The sequence below is a fragment of the Symphodus melops genome, assembly GCF_947650265.1.
Source record: "Symphodus melops genome assembly, chromosome: 16".
In the NCBI taxonomy this organism is placed as follows: domain Eukaryota; kingdom Metazoa; phylum Chordata; class Actinopteri; order Labriformes; family Labridae; genus Symphodus; species Symphodus melops.
In genome coordinates, this window is record NC_136706.1 from 13,768,749 (window position 1) to 13,786,302 (window position 17,554).

Here is a 17,554-nt window from a genome sequence, read left to right on the forward strand (position 1 = left end):
AGTTGAGTGCCAGGAAACTGTCAACGAAGGAGAACAAGGTTTAGAATGATATGTACAGAACAATAGGAAACCCATTTTCTAATAAGCAGCTAGAACAAGACTGACTGCGTAAACAGAGTCTAAGATCTGGCAGAGTGGTGGAGTTGAAGCCCAGTATTTGTAGCAGAGTTGATTGAAGATGAAGAGCAGCTGCAGCCCAACTCCTACACACCTGAGTCCACTCCTGCAATCAAGAACACACACACACTGCAGGCCAGGATTTAGCAGTGGTCATGACAGATAATGGCTGAAGGCTATTTTTACCGGCCTCATATCAGTTGATGATATGACTTTGACTATTTTGTGTGTTATATATTATAGATGTACAATATTAGATATTATAATATTAATTACTGTAACTCTTGGATTCTAATTTAGATACATTGTACTGGGCCGGAGCTCTGAAGCTCTCCATTATCACATTGGGAAATGACACTGAAATTCAAAATGAGGGTATATATCTCTAAGAAATAACAAGGGGATAACAGCGTTGTCTGCCAGTTTGTTTTGTCATTCATAACAAAACAAACCAGAAGATGTGCAACACACTGCCATTGGCAGATTATTTATAACTGCTTTCCCAGAATTGTGCAAGGAAGCAAATCCTCCAACATAGCTACTGAAAAATGTCACAAAGCTTATTTAGCTGTGAAAAATGCTTGTCCCGTGTTCTTCTCAGGTGATTCCGGCAAGAACACACGGAAGAAGAGCAGATTAAAGGTAGCGTTTGATGATGAGTAACGGTGCAATCACACCTGCAAACAGTCCAAACTATTCTGGAAATGTCAGCTATGTTGTGTTTGGTTTGTTTTGGTAATTATGACCTAATTAAAAGAAACAATCACATGAGTCACAAGCAGTTTATTAACAGTTTACCCAGCACAGTGTTGATATCCAGTCCTCCTGCCAGGTTCTTTTTCTTCTTCTTTTTTTCTTTTAACTAATACATATGATTAAACAAATGTGATGATTCAATTTAATTCTGATTAGCTTTCCATGCATAAGCACCTACTGCATATCTGTGACCCATAACCCCTTGTGTTTTTGATCTACAGCATTTCCTGCTTCATGGGTTTAGTATTTTGTGTAGATTGTATAGTAGATCTTTTTATTTTGTTCAGAAATGGATGGACACCCAAGAACTGATGTTCAAAAACATCAGAGTCTAGCTGATCAGATTGCGTTTACTATAGAACTGTTAAGTTCCAGTGGAGATGAAATGCCAGAAATCTCTGTCAGTCTTTAACGGCTGACCTTATTTTAGCTTCAGGTGAATCACATACTTTACATTTCTCCGTCTGCTCAAGAGAGAGAAAAAGAACAGGCAATATTACAGCTCAGTTTCAATCTGACATAAACACTGGCAGACAGCATGTGCACAGCTGATATTACATTTGAGTTGAGGTTCAGGCTTTCTTAGGATCTGTTTGTTCTTTTTCAATTTTTTTTTCTTTTCTCCTCCTGATCATGTAGTCTTAGTTGAAACTGTCTTTAGAGCAAATTTCCCTCATGGAGATATAATTCCTAGATTCATTTGAATTCAGTTTGTGAAATTGTTTTCTGTTTGGACGTTGTGTTCTTGGTTAAATCCTTAAAGACTCTCCCTGTTTGCCAAAAATTAAACTTAATCTGCTGCGCTTCACTGCTGAATGAACTCTAAACTCTGTGTGCTACTACTAGATTCATGTTATTTTTGTATTATAGTTTATTATAGTTTTTATTTTGTTGTGGTGGGATGTTCTGTGAAAAAGACTTTTTCAACACTTTAGGTGGCAAAGCAGTCAGAGAAGACATCAGAAAACACAGATATGTGTTTTTCTTTAAGACAGAAGACAGGTTGTATCCTGCATCATTTTGATTATCACCATGAATACATTTTGATATTTTCCTATGTGTAAGACACTTTTTTGGCAGCTTTTTTTTTTTTTTTTTTTTTTTTTTTACTATTATTCTAGGATGGAAAGGCATGAAGCTATTTCTTCAAGTGAAATTTGATGGATGGACTTAGCATGTATTGGTGTTTTTATAATGTATCTTTTCGATTTTTAATTTATTGGACATTTAGTTAGGTAGTTACATTTTGCATTGATGATTGATTTCCGAGAAAGTTGTCCTTTTTTCAATGTGTTCATCTTTAAAGTGAACTCAAGTTGATATTCAAAAGAGAAAAGTTGTATAATAGTTCCAGTTCCCGAATTGAATTCTCACCTTACTGGCAGCATTACGCTCTTTCAGTCAGTGAGTCCACCATTTTGGACAAACTGAATACTTGAAAGACTATTCCATGGATTACCATGACATTTTCTGTCGTTATTTATTATCCCAAGGGAATTGGTTCTTTTTGTCTGTAGTGCTGTCTAGATCTTTCTATCTGTCTTGATGAAGAAACAAATTGAAGGTTAAATTATTATGAGTACTAACATTTAGCGCACAGCAAGACTGTTTAACAGCCTCACAGAGATTCTTTTCACTGTTGACTCTTCATGGGCAAAAAAAAAGCAGTATACCTAAAACTTGTTGGTAAAAACATCATATTATTTTCATATAAATATTGAAAGCACATTGGGGTTTTTTTTGTATGAAATATGCTATGCAAATAAAATAGAATTGAATTGAATATAGTTATTTGTATAGTATGCCATTCTAGGGAGATGGTTGAGCAGTGCAGAGGACAGGACACACTCAGAATTTGTTTATAAGATGACCTGCTTTATTATGTGTAAACACTTTGAAGCATTTTTGAAGAAAAAAAAACTGTTTCTAATGTAACCATCAGACTAACAAAGGCCTAAACACGAGGACAGAGCATGAAAGACTTGATAAAGTGAGATTGCCACCGAAGCTAAACTAGGTCAATGTGTGTTGTACTACTTTCATTATACTTCCTCATAATCAGCACACAGCTGATGTTTGTGTCTACTGTATTTATTCAGGGAAATTTGAATTGGAGTTTTATTGAGGGCCAGCTTCTCACTCTGTCACACAAATTCACACAGCTCAGGCTTTACTCAGCCCTCTGCTGTTCGCTGCTGACCTGCTCTGCTTTGTGGTCATGTAAACACTGTGGTTACAAAAGAGGGCGAGAACACCTTTCAATCATTTTTTCAGTACACATTCTTACTTCTTTTTGCAATATTCTTTTTGCTATGCCCTCCAATTAACCAGACATTTCAAGAGTTTTTGTAAAAATATTTGTATTTTGCATTTAGTGTTTTTTCAACTATTTGTTTCCTTAGCAACAGGTAGAAAGAAATCAGTTTTTTTGCAAGGGTTAGTCATAAAAATGGGTCAGACTGATTTTTTAGTACTTGAAAGATAAGACAGCCTTTCATTCTATAAGGATGTTTGTCTTTGGGAAAAAAATGTCAATCCTTCCATCCACTAATCAATCCATCCAAACAGCCATCCATTCATTCACCAATTCACCAATTCATCCATTCATGCACCCATCCATCTATCCATCTACCCATCCATCCATCCATCCATCCATCTAGCCATCCATTCATCCATCCATCCATCCATCCATCCATCTACCCATCCATCCATCCATCTACCCATCCATCCATCCATCCATCCATCCATCCATCCATCTACCCATCCATTCATCTATCTACCCATCCATCCATCCATCTACCCATCCATCCATCCATCTACCCATCCATCCATCCATCTACCCATCCATCCATCCATCTACCCATCCATCCATCCATCCATCCATCCATCTACCCATCCATCCATCCATCCATCCATCCATCTACCCATCCATCCATCCATCTACCCATCCATTCATCCATCTACCCATCCATCCATCCATCTACCCATCCATCCATCCATCCATCCATCCATCTACCCATCCATCCATCCATCTACCCATCCATTCATCCATCCATCCATTTATTCTGCTTGATATCCTTGGGTGCTGTAGCCACTCCTAGCTGCCATTGAGTGGCAGTGAGAGGGGACCTACTGCACCTTGTGTATCTCCATGTTTAAAGCAAAACTTATAGAGAGCTTAAAGCAATTATGAAAAAACAACTGCTAATTTGAGTTGATTTGGAGATGGTGTTTTTATATGATTAAAAAAAAAACCCATATAAAACATCAAACACACATTTTACCTGGCATTTTATTTTATTTGGAGACAACAATTGAGTTTAACAGGAGGAGAGCAAAACCATTATGAAATTAAAAGATTTTAAACCCCAAGTTGTCAACAGCACTGTAGAAAACATGATTAAAATGTATTTTAAGTCTATTTAATCTAATGAGATGCAATGAATGGTTCCCATTCCATATTGTCACTAAATATAGACTTTGTAGACAGTCATGACTCAGAAATACATTTACAGAGGTTATACTTGATTTCTGTTGTATTTATGTGTTGCACGTTATTCCGTTAAAGACACAAGAGACATAAGCAGCACTCTCATGAACACACATAAAAGTCAATATTAACAGTATTAAAATAACATTTCATTTATAAATTAAACCTGCACTGGTTATGTGCAATTGAACCTGCTGGAAGATGGTGTAAAGTATACTTCATAAAAAATGGCTGTTGCTGCAAACTAGTTGGAAGCCAAACTTGATACACAGAGGATTTCTGTCCTGGAAACCCAGATCAGGCTCCAAAAAGGGACAGAAGTCAGAATTAATTCTAAAGAACAGTTTGTGTCTCAGCTGGTCAGTGTCATTTTTTTTTAAAGGGGCAGACATAGTGATCACGATCAAGTATTTGTGAATTTGGGCCAGGAGTCCCAATCCTTCTTTATCACTATCGCCAAAGCAAATCAATTTAATGAACTTGTGACAGACATCCTCACAAAAACTAACACCAGACATTTTTTTCACTGGGCACTTGAGATGTGAGATGCACATGTAAGCACTGTAAAAATGATTATTTTTGCCATGGTGCCATGATTGTTAAAGTTCACTTTCTATTCATGAACTGATGCTCTGGTTTCCTCCTTTATGTTTTCATTTGGCTTTGTCTCAGGAAGACAGACGAGAATCTTCATTTAGGAATGACTGGAGGTTATGGAAAGAAATGTCTGTCTGAGAAATTAGGCTTGTCTGGATGAGAGAAGCAGACGTCTTGTATATTTCCCACAAGGAGTTTACTGCAGTGTGTGGAAAGTAGTAAACTTCAAAATGTGATGTCCTGTATCCTGGAACCACACTCATTTAAGAACAAAAACAAATCATACATCTGTGACATGGTATTACCTCCTCAAATACAGTATATGTTTTGTTTGCCACAGGAAGAGCTCATATGTTGTATCGGAGAGCTTGCACTAGCTTCCTGTTTCTGTTTTTAGGTATTTTTGGGGGTTTTAGGATTTACAGTCAAAACAGTTCAGGTGCTCCTAAATCATAAAAAGTAGAGCCCAGCTTAGTTGGATTTCAGGTACACAGTTGCCTGTATCCTTTGACTCTGAGTTGATCTGTCCAGCATATTTGTTGTTCTGGAAATAATGAAGCCTTACTGGCTGAGATAGGAGGTACAGAATGAATTCACACTGCCAACTCGCCACCGAATTTCCCTCGAGTCCTGGATCTGTCCAAGCATGGCTCCTGTCTGTACGTGCTCTTCTACAAAAGTGTGTGCTTAGACACATGTATTTACGTGTGTGCACTGACAAAACAACAAGGACAGAGAGGTTTGCCCATGTATTTATTCCTCCAAATACTATATGTATTTTTTCTTCAGTGAATCTCACACAGCTGTGTAATTAATGAGTAAATTGTGAAAACTTACATTTAGAGTAGGCACATGGGGTTGGTGAGGGGGGCACAGACGAATGTGTTGCATCCCTGCTCCTCAGTGTTCCTGTGGGAAAACCTGTCATATCTACTACACTGATCTGTGATCTCATGTCAGCCCTGAAAGCGAGGAGATGAGAGTGAAATTTGATTATTTAATGTCCTCGAAAGATATTAGCACAAAATGAAAGGAACACAAACCGCCCTTCTATCTCCACTTGATCTCTTTTAAGGTCACGTTACAGATCAAATTGATTTCCACACAAGTGACTGGTTGTCTTTACTACAGGACAGCAGTATTTTTTGTGACTCGGGGCGAGACAAGAATGTTGCTGTGACTGTTAGAGTGGTGCACAAAGTGTCAATTTGACAGTGTGTGTGGATGGTGAATCGTGGTATGTTTTGGCAGGAACAACACAATAGTATGTACCTCACAGAAGACATGCAAGCACCCAGGTAGAAATCTATGTGTATTTGATATGAATATTCATTTCAACCTCTATGTACTTGAACTCCGTAACAGGGACAAGAACTGGATCTCCATTTGATACACTAACATCTACACATCCATTATCTATCCTGCTTATTCAGGGACATGGGGTGTCCATACAGTCTATGGGAGAGAGGCAGAGGGGAAGAAAGGTATCTTCTGTTACAGACCTTAGCACTGCACCACCTTGCAGCTACTGCATAACATCATACTGTATGCATGATAGTAATAGAAAGACAATCAATCCATTCAGCTTGCTTATTTCAGACAGACAACACATTTTTGCACATTTTAAATACATTAGTTGCAGCAGCATAACAGTTTGTAATTGTCATTAAGGCTCCTATCTCAGCCCTCCTCACAGTTTTATTTTACAAGCAGAAATTTAAAGAGAGATGGAAGGGATGAGTCTAAGGCACTGAGGGAGTTGAGTATAAAAAACCTTAAATTTATCAGCTCTAAAAGTTCATAAAGACATGACATGACGTGTTTCAGCCATATAGGCCTTCATCAGGGCAGATGCAAAATGGCAGCTTCCTTTAGAGGTTTACAGCCAGTCACATGCTCAGTAGTTATTACATGGTTGAGCAAAAAAGGGGTTGTACATTTAAACAAAGAAAGTTAAACATCAAAATGTATACATGAGACCAGAGCAGATAATTACAATATTTTTTTTGAAGTACCTCAATATATTAGCACATTTCTGACAGAATTGCTAGCTGAAAAACAAAACCAAGACACTTAGAGGAAAGGAGAAAAGTCCAGTTCTCCATTTAGACCTGGGTATTGCTTAGCTTTCAATGTATGGGAGTAATGTGATACACTTTTTACATTTGCTTCCCTCGAGCTGAGCTAAAATGATACATCGGTAAAATTAACACATTTCCCATTAATTCAGGATGTTTCCTTGCTATGGAAATGATCAGAATGTCTTTAGGACAAAGGGTCATGGATTGTTCTTAAAAAAGTGGTCATGCGTCTCACTTTACCCCACCATCGGGGTAAACTGAGACAGAGAATAGAAATCAATGGGATAAAGTGAACCACTTTAAAATTACCATAAGAACACATGTTATAATAATAAAAACTAGACTGACAACCACACATTCAGAAACTAATGTTGGACTTGTAACAGAATCATGGGAATTGGTCAAATAAGCTTTTTTTTAAACGTTTGAAAATGATCAAAAGTAGGCTAAAATCAAATACAACATAATTAATTCAAAATGTTTTAATTAACAATCACAGTGTGGGGGTCATAACAGTTAGTGTCTGGGGGTCACCACAGGGCAATCAGAACCAGCTTGTACACTGTCTTGGCGTCAAATAAGCATTTTTAAACAATGAAAGCGTTCCAAAGTAGGCTACTGTAAATGAAATATAACATAATGACTCAAAATGTATTAATTACCCTTTACAGTGTGGGTATCAGAACAACTGGTGTCTAGAGATCAGCATGAAGGGCGATCAACACCATCTTTACCCCATAGCCACTTTTTTATAAAGAACAACCTCTCTAGCAATTCAGGCTGATCTTTGACTGGCATCAAGCACATGGCTGTTCATCAACTTGTATAAGTTTTTCTACCTGAAGCTATTTGCTATGGCGCAACACTTACTAATGTTCTCAGCAAGAAAATGTACTTTTACATATGAAAAACACATTTTTGTGGAAAAAAAACATACTTATCAGTGCACCAGCCCCAACTTTTTCTAACTGGCAAGTGTGGAATGGGAAGGACTTGAAATATAATGCCCACACGACCACAACTGTCTTCTGCTGCCTAGATACAGGGGGTGTCTCACATTGTCCGCTGTCCCACATTACCCCACTCTCCCCTATAAATCCAAAATGACTCTCTTTAACTTAAATTAACTTTAACTTTATTTGTAAAGGGACTAAATACTAAACACAAATGCTTACAATACCAAACATACATGTTGCCATTTGATATATTACACCAGAAGTTGGCTCAGAGCTAGTTTACATCTGCAGTTGTGGGAGCTTTTTTAGTCTGTTTCCACCTCTGATTGAACTTGGTATATGATCAATACCTGCATTTTTTAAAGAGTTACAGCTGCCATGATGAGCATCTCTAAAACGTAAGGTCATTAGATATAGAGGGTTTCCCCTACCTAATTGTTTGTGTTCAGCCAATTTTGCTTTCAGTTTACATTTCGTTCTGCCGATGTAAATACAGCCACAAGGACATTTAAATCTATAGATCACACATGTAGTATTAGAATTTATTAATGACACTTTTGTGTTCCAGATGGGAGATAGCTTTTTACCAGTTTATCATTTAGGGTCAGAGCTCTTCTGAAGCTGATGGTAGGAGCATCTAGAAAAGCTTCTCCGAGAGAGTTGTCGCTTTGTATTATGTTCCAATTTCCTTTTATTATTTCTTTAATCTGGTTTGCTTTGCAGCTACTGTATATTGTGTGTTACAAACTTGATTAGAAGGCTGCTGTTGCCTTTGCCTTTGGACTAAGAGCTGTTCTCTAGCAAGTTCTCTTGCTTTTTTGTAAGCTGTATCATTAGTCTTTGTCTCATATCTCACACACACATTCTCTCGAAATCATAGTTGTAATCACAGATGTGTTTAATTCTCTGAAACTGATCAAATGGTACCGTTTGTTAGCTATCAGCCAAGGAGGATGAAAACTGTCTGCCCTTAGGAGGGTGTTACAATCCGTCGGTTTTCAAAAAATGGTTGTATGTAATTTATCAACATCATCATTAAAGATATTTAGATCGAGGAAATGTATTTCAGTTGATGAAAAGTAAAGGCTTAGCTTTCAATTTTTATTTGTTTCATCAAGATATAAATGAAATTGTAAAAGTCCAGACTCTGGCCCCAACCAAAGTAACAAAATATCATCTATATACTGTACCTACCCCACCAAATGATTTTGTCAAGGTAAACGTTCAGGCTGGAAAACAAAAACTTTTTTTCCCAATACCCCATAAACAAATTAGAGTAATTTGGTGCAAAACATGCTCCCATAGCGGTGTCTTTCTTCTGTCTATAGAGTTGATTCTGAAACAAAAAAAAACATTGTTAGATAAAGTCCATGCTGTAAAAGTTGCAAGATGAAAGCAGCAATCTGTTCTGGTTGTCTCTTTTCAAGATAATGTGACAGAGCTTCCAACCCCTCCTTGTGGTCAATGTTAAAAGGGGGATTGATGGGATGTTATTGTAAAACAAAAGTGCATTACTGGTGCAGGTTAGAGCTGCACAAATGAAAGAGCAGAGGGTGAGACCAGAAATCTTGCTGCTTAAATATACTGCCAATTGGGAGGAGGTGTTGTCCGTTTATTATGGATAATGACATATGTCAAGTGTGAAATCACTGCAGCTCAAATTGTCTTCCCGAGCTAGCTCGCAGGCGTTACCTTATACATGCCAGATCACAACAGAGGTCAACACACAACACTCGACACATCAACATTTGTGTTTTTTCATTTGTTTGTGTGCGTGTCTTTTTCTTAATCTCTATTTTACTACAAGAGAATTAAAGGAGGCAGTTTCCCATCAAAGACAATTAACGGCCTGAAGCAGTACACTGTTGACACAGTGAAGTGCAGGAAACTGCCAACATAAACAATAAAACAATGAATGAATAATGAAAAGTAAATCAATCTGTGGCACACCAAAAATTATTTTACGGTAACTTTATTGTGACTGCACAATACGTTTGGCCTCTAGGTCCTGTAACTTAGTGTTCGCTCACAATAAAGTTACAGTAAAGCAATTTTCAGTGTGCCACGGATTATTGATTTATTCTTCATTGTATTTTCCTGCAACCGAGCGACACCTGGTTGGCTGTGCACGGATAGCATCTTGGTTATTTCAATTAAAAAATCAATATGCTTGTTCAAGCTGTCAGTTAAAACCTAAAGCCTTTTTTTCCCACAATGCTGGAAAAGTCATATCAAGAAGTCCAACTTTTCCTAAGCCTCCAGTTTTTTGACATGTGTCTGTTATCTGTTGTTTTCATATCAGACTGGAATTCTGCCACAGATCAGATCTGTGGATTAAAAAAAATCTGGCAGCGTATAGGCAGCATACTGTATGTATTCATGAACAGTTAGATAAATAGTGAACTGTACGAAGCTAATTTTAATCTTTTTTTTTCCTGAGACCTGCTTCTCAGAAGCTTCCACAGCAAGAGTTTCTGTATTTATGAAACAAAAAGTTAGCAATCGTTATAAGATGTTGAGCCAACGTTTTAATAAAGAAATCATTCAAAACATAGTTTTAATGATCGATCAATGTTTAGCTTTTTTTTTTTTACCAGTTACAGTAAATATAATTGTGGCTGACTTCATCCTGTTCTAAGAATAAATGATACTGATCTTAATAAGAGAAGAACTGGATTGCATGCTGAATCATTTATTGTAAATCCCACATAAGAGGACATTTCAGTCATGTGCCAACAACGAGACATGACGTGAACGTTTTTTTTGTGATTACAGCGATGGTCCCTTTTGCTTTCTACATCACTTCAGTTCACTTCAGGCTATTTTTGGGCTTTATGTGCCTTTAATGAAGGACAGTGGATATAGTTGGAAATCCGAGAGAGAGAGAGAGAACGAGGGAGAGAACGAGAGAGAGAGAAAGAGAGAGAGAGTGGGGAACAACAAGGGGGAAAGGAGCCAGTGGTGGGATTTGAGCCTGGGCCGCCTGCTTGGAGGACTGTAGCCTCCATACATGGGGCAACCAGCGCCCCAGTTCACTCCAGGTTAAGTTTATGCTTGAAGATTTATAATTTAAAAAGAAATAAATATGAGGATCCCCATGAGAGTAATAAGAAAAATACCACAAGTCATTTCTTGTTTCTTTCTTTCGGATCATGCAGGCCGCTTTGCTGTTCCCTACCCGACTGACATCCCCTCAGAAAACCTTTCCACAACCGCAGACTAAACAAAATGCACATGTAATATCAGAGAAATCCTCACTGTTTCCTTTTCTCTTTTTTTTTAAGTTCGATAATGTAAAAGCAGAGTGACACAGATTAGAGGAGACATTAAAGGGAACGTTTAACCACAAAGCTATTTAAATGTTGGTCCAGTGGTTTTATCATCAAACTTATGTCAACAGATTTGATATAACTTGTGGGAATGTTTGAACTCCCTCTATCCTCTCTTTTTAAAATCTTAGAATGTTTTGCCACGAGGCTTCTTCTAAAACTGGCCAAATTAAAGCCATGCTGCTCATGGTTTACAGCTGCCACACTGAATGTCTAAAGTGAAGATATGTGCCGTGTGAGTATTAGACTGAGATATTTAATGTGTATGTGTTTAAGTGTCATGTATCATCTAATGTGTACAATCTAAACATCTGCGTCTGCCTTATGGATAAGATTTAAAGATAACATGTCCATGTTTTCCTTCTGAACAGAACCATATATGTAGGTGCAGAAAAGTGACCCGAGTCTCAACCCAACGTGAATTCATTTGTGGTGATAAGAAACATAAACAAAGTCTTAAATTTATCAGCGGCAAAGAAGTATTTTCGTATTTGTATGTCTTATTTTAAAATGTGCATCAGTTTTCAGCAGCAGTAAGAATCTGAAAATGTCCCCAGATGTTATAGAAGTGTAGTGATGCTTCACAGATATAATTTATACGTTTATAATTAATAGAAGGTGGGTTTGATCCAGACAAAGACATTGCATGAACAGTTTATATAAATCCAGTCAGGGTCCAGATCCCGTGGAAGAGCAGGGATAGTTTTTCGCTTTAAAAAAAATCCATTTGCGAAAAACTGAGATTTGCATTAGGGTATATTTAAGGGATTCTCCATTCAGGATCAGTTCAGATAAACTCAATAAACTTCTAAACAAACCTACCTGGATGTTCTTTTTAAGGAATACTAAATTACTTACCGGTAAATTAAATGATGTGTTAGAGTGCCCAGCATGAACCCAGTCCACCTTTCTTTCCCTCCACAACATATATGCAAATGCTAATTCACTGCGTGCAAATCTTGTTTGTAGCAAATTGAGTCACATTTTTTGTGTTGAGGTTTTTGGCCTCGGACTCGCATGTCAAGTTTTTCTAATCCTGTTATAACTCCAGTACATTTCCCATTTTCAGTCGGGGAACTGTCTAGTCCTGATCCTCCCCTTTCCATCAGCTCTATGACATAGCATTGACTGAGGACACACAGATTTCAACAAGTCTAGCCTTAACAAACACACACACACACACACACACACACACACACACACACACACACACACACACACACACACACACACACACACTCACACACACACACACACACACACACACACACACACACACACACACACACACTCACACACTCACACACAAATAAAGGAGCAGGTGTTGGACCTATATTTACCCTTCACCTCCTGACCCCGGACATGCCTCCACATCAGTTGCATGTTTTCCATTGTGTATGCAGTCTCTTTTTAATAAAAAAAAACATGCAGACTACACACAGAAGAAGAGATCACAAATTGACTTGTTTTTATTTCAGGATAGTTTTGTATATGCGTTGTACTTGTCCGACACAGCTGTACTGTAGGAAAATGAAAAGTTAGGCTGTTATTGAGGGGTTGTATGGGCTGTGCCCGCCCAGCCCAACATCACTAAACTCTGATTATCCTTTTCCCTGGTAGGGTTAGGATAAATAAATTCATCTGAATTATAAAAATAATAATAAAAAAAACTTGATGGACTATGTTACAGCAGGCTGCTAGTAGTTTCAACAGCATTTACATTTATTTATTTATTATTTACTTTTGTTGAAATTTTTAACTGTGACCTTGGGAATAGTCCTCCTTTTGAGAATTTAGCTTTGAATATTTATGTTGCTGCTCTGTTGTGTTGTTTTATTAAAAATCCTATGAAATGGAACCAAACATCTGTGTGATACCTCGTTTGATGCACCATGGCACATCTGCATAAGTCTCTGTCCCAAATGAACAACACATTTTGGACAGTCACCTACAGCTGTGGCTCAGTTGGTCGTTGTCTGTCAACTGGCAGGTCGAGGGTTCATTCAAGATCTAATTCAGCTGAGCAACATATCTGATGTGTCCTTGAGCAAAACACTTAACCCTGCATTGCTCCTGCTGCTTCAATGGCGGTGCATAAACAAATGAGTTACTTCTGATGGATGATACTACATAGCAACCACTGCCATCAGTGTGTAAAGGGGTATGAATGGGTAGGTGTGACCTGCAGTGTAAAAGCACTTTGATTTGTGGGAAGACGGGAAAAGCGCTATATAAGATCGAGACTATTTACAAGGTTGTAAGTTTTGTTTACTACCATTTTTTTTCTCTTTTTCAGATTGTCCTTCCTGCCTAACCGCAGCTACAGCGACAACGGACGGACCATGCTAGCCAATGAAAATGAGTCCCAGTACTCTATTGGACCCCTATGAGACTGACTGGACAGATTGGTGATGTCGTCAGCTGATATCAGAGACATTCTGATCTAAACAGTCTACAGTGAGCCAAACTGAACTGTTAAAAAGAAGGATATATCATCTTGATATTCAGTCTTTGATCCGGCATCAACACAATCTTACATTTTAAAATGTTGACGCTGGGCATCAAACATATGCAGGACATCTACTCGAACATGAGTTGGCTGTAAAACAGACAAATGAATCATGTTGATCAAGAACCACTGGCTGAGGAGTACTTGGGTCCACTGACTGAAGAGCACTGCCAATGTTTTGAGATTTCTTCTCATTTTGAAACACAAAGACCTGTTCCACATCTGGATCACATCAAGCAGCGGTTCTACACCACAGATCTCAGAAGACTGCCAGCAGAACTCTTTAATAAAGTGACAGGAGAAGCAAAAGGCCTCATCTCTTATACATTGTATCATAACTTAAAATGTTGTTTGCTATGTTTTGAAGAATAAACAAGATATGTCAGAGCTTTAGACTTCAACAGCATCAACAACACTCTTCAATAGCAGGATGAAATTTCAAAAGTGGACATTTTTATTTGTATCCAATCGGCTTTAGTTACGCAGCACCAAAGGTTTACAAGGGGGTAATAGTAGTCAGTAGTATGTAGTGTGTGATGAAGTATAGCACCATATAAACTGCTCTATCGTTGATCATTGGGTTGAACACCTTCCAAGGCAAATTCTATCATGTTGCACATACCTCTTTGGGTTAAAAGTTTCACATCTGTTACATCGAGGGATGAAGCTCAGCATCTTTGAAAGAAGGTGGAACATATATTTGCCATTTATGGGCATCCCTGTCATTCTGCAAGAGAGCTACAGTGATGTAAATTGGAGTTAGCTTTCAAGGCACTGAAAGTACAAAGTATCCGACTTGATCATGTATCTAATGTTTCTCAAAGGGTTAAAATGATCTGGTTTAAAAAGTGTTGTTTATAGTTTGGTCCTCAAGTTCTATTATTGTTTTGGATAATATTTATTTTTCTTCAACATACATTCTTCTAACCAGCTACATTGTCCAGCTGATGTCATTGAGACATGTCAGTTTCATTGTTGGGGGCTTTGGTCTAAATTTGATAGTTTTGTGTTAACAAAACATATTATCATGTTGGAGACATTTTCATTCCACCGTTGTTGAGATGAGGAGAGAACGCACACCGTATTTTTTCCAAGGTGCTGGTAATAGGAGGACGAGAGAAACGTCGCACACTCATCTGGAAAAGGAAAGAGATTTATTTGACAACAAGGCCTTTGTCAAGTCATGAGTGGAATGACGGAAAACAGTGTCTGATGAAGCCCTGTGAGAGTAGGTGCACACCTGATGTGCCTCAGCCACTAATTATCAGCCACCAGTCATTAGCCTGGATCACATGCAAGCTGGGAGAGCTCCAGTCCACCGTTGTTAACAGGGCAACATCCGTAGAATATCATTTCTTTGTGCACAAGTAATATTTGTAGCCACATTGAAATGAGAAATCAGAACTTTATGAGAAATTTATTTATAAAGTATTTTATTTTCCTAATTAAACATTTAATGCAAGGTGAAAAATCCCTCAAATGAAGAACAAACAATATAATATACAATTGTATCTGTATTGTACAGGTTTAACTCTCCTCAAAAGATGATGCTTGTTTGCATATCTACATTCCCTCTGGCACATTCTCTCCTTCAATCAGAACCCATTTAAGAGTCAAATACACCGAGGTGTGAAAGCAACTCAGCTGCCTCCTTACTGTCATCACTGATATTTGCATTTTAGGTTCATTCTTGATCTTAGTATCTGCCTCAGAGAACCACAGTTATCTCATTCTCGCTTTCAGTTTTATTTTGAAGCTCACAACCTCGGTGTGGCTTCAAAGATGACGAGCGACATGGACATTTTGTGTGCGTGACAGTTTTTTATAGTCCATTTGTTAGTGCTTCATCTTTGTTTTCTGTGATGGAGACGAGAAATAAACAGTGAATTTGACTAGCTTTGATGTAGACTGATTCATGTTTGTGCTGTCTTGAATATACAGATTTTAGTTTTCAGTTTAACCTATGTATCTATATCGACTCAAGATGTTTGACACCATCTACTCTTATCTTTACACATAATGTTTGCTCGTCACTTTCTAACATTAACTGTCCTTTGCTGCTAGTAAGCTTATCTGAGCTTTGTTTTCATTTTCAGTGAGGCTGCCTGCTACAAAAGGAGCTGCATAAAGTGTTGAGCATAGACAAGATAGAGAATTTGAATGCCATAAGTTCCAGAAAACCAGAGCAGTTGAGGGTTCGGTAGCTTACTCAAGGGCACCTCAGCAATGCTCAGGAAGGGAACTGGCACTTTCTCAGCAACCAGACCACTTTCCTAACTCAAGTCCCACACCGGGTCTTGAGTTGGGAACCCTCTGGTTCCCAAGTCCTTACAGACTGAACCCTAAAGCCTTTGTTACTGTTGGCGATTACAGGCTGCAGTAACAAACTGATCCACTGTTTAAAAAAAGACTGTTTCGGACATTTGTATGAAACAAATTGTCCATCATAAAATCATTCCCTCTCAGTCAGAGATGTGTTGGGCTAATTGGTGCTGACATTAACTGGACTGGACATTAACCAAGTCATTGTTCTGTGAGCCTTTTCAAAACTCCCTGACTCCAGTAGAATCTCTCTTGGCTTATTTTCTGTCTACAGCATGAGAGATCTCAAGCCTTTGTCTCTTGGCACAGCAGGGTCGAAGCTGGAACTAAAAAGTTAAAACAGGAACAAAAAAATATTTTTATCTCAATGAGACCCACAGATCCAATATTTCATCCTTCTATGGGCAGCTGGAAATAAGCTTTGTTAGTTCCAGCTGAATTTGCCTCTCTCGCAGATGTTTCCAATCAAAAAACAATTAGTGCTAGGATTTAAAGAGTGATTCCTTAAATAAAGTTATCAATGATTTGTATAGCTTACATCCTTCCATGAGATCCTCTAGACATCAAAGCACTAACCCTAAGACCCAGCAAGCTCAAGATTCGTCCAATAGCGAGGTTTTAGATAGCAAACAGATGGACATTTGCCAAATCAAGCAAGTTATGTCTTTGTAGTTTTTTTTCCCAAAAAAAAACAGACAAAGCAAACGTTTTACCTTTTTTTCACAGGTCAAACAAAGCTTTTAAGTGCAGCTTCTTCATAATGTCGTTAGACAGCCACCTTCCCTGAACACTAGTACACAGCTAGCTCAGGTCTTCTTTACAGATTTCCCCGATAGAGTGGATGAGACAGTCCAAAACAACAATACCTGAAACCTGTACAGTACAGTGCAGAACAGTAAGTACAATTCTCCAGAAGAGACAACCAGCTGCCCAAAGTGAATACATTATATACACAATATGAAACCAGTGTTTTTTGAGGGACCTGATGAACTGTCTTTGTTTTGAATTACCCCCTGGGAATAAATAAAGTTTTTTGAATTGAATTGTCTTCACTAAAGAGTTAATGACTTAGGCAAGATACATTACAATGAAATGTGTAGATACATAGGGATATACTATATGTTGCCTCCATTAAACACTGAGGTGCACACCACCTTGCCTTCAAATATTGTGTAACCATTATTAGCCATCCTGCCAGTATTATTAAGTAAGTATTATTACATGTTAATCTCAGCCCATAATGTGATAAGCACATGCTAAACTTGGTGTAAGAGCAGTATTTGTGTCCAAACGATTCAGCACCAGATAATCATGAATTTCATGGCTGTACATATGAAGGTAACACTGTTGGTAATTTCAGAAAGAAGCTCATACAACCCGTCTTCTAATCAATGTAA

At 38.0% G+C, this 17,554-nt stretch overlaps 1 protein-coding gene across 1 annotated transcript in view; it reads left to right on the forward strand.

Annotated features, from left to right (window-relative positions):
• The window catches only part of LOC306837479 (5-hydroxytryptamine receptor 4), a 48,415-nt gene extending 33,457 nt beyond the window's left edge, over positions 1-14,958 (forward strand). The window contains exon 7 of the mRNA XM_079365179.1: positions 13,623-14,958. Within this exon, the coding sequence (XP_079221305.1) occupies positions 13,623-13,716 (94 nt within the window). The 3' untranslated portion in view covers positions 13,717-14,958. The remainder of the gene's footprint in view (positions 1-13,622) is intronic.
• Positions 14,959-17,554: the final 2,596 nt, after the last annotated feature.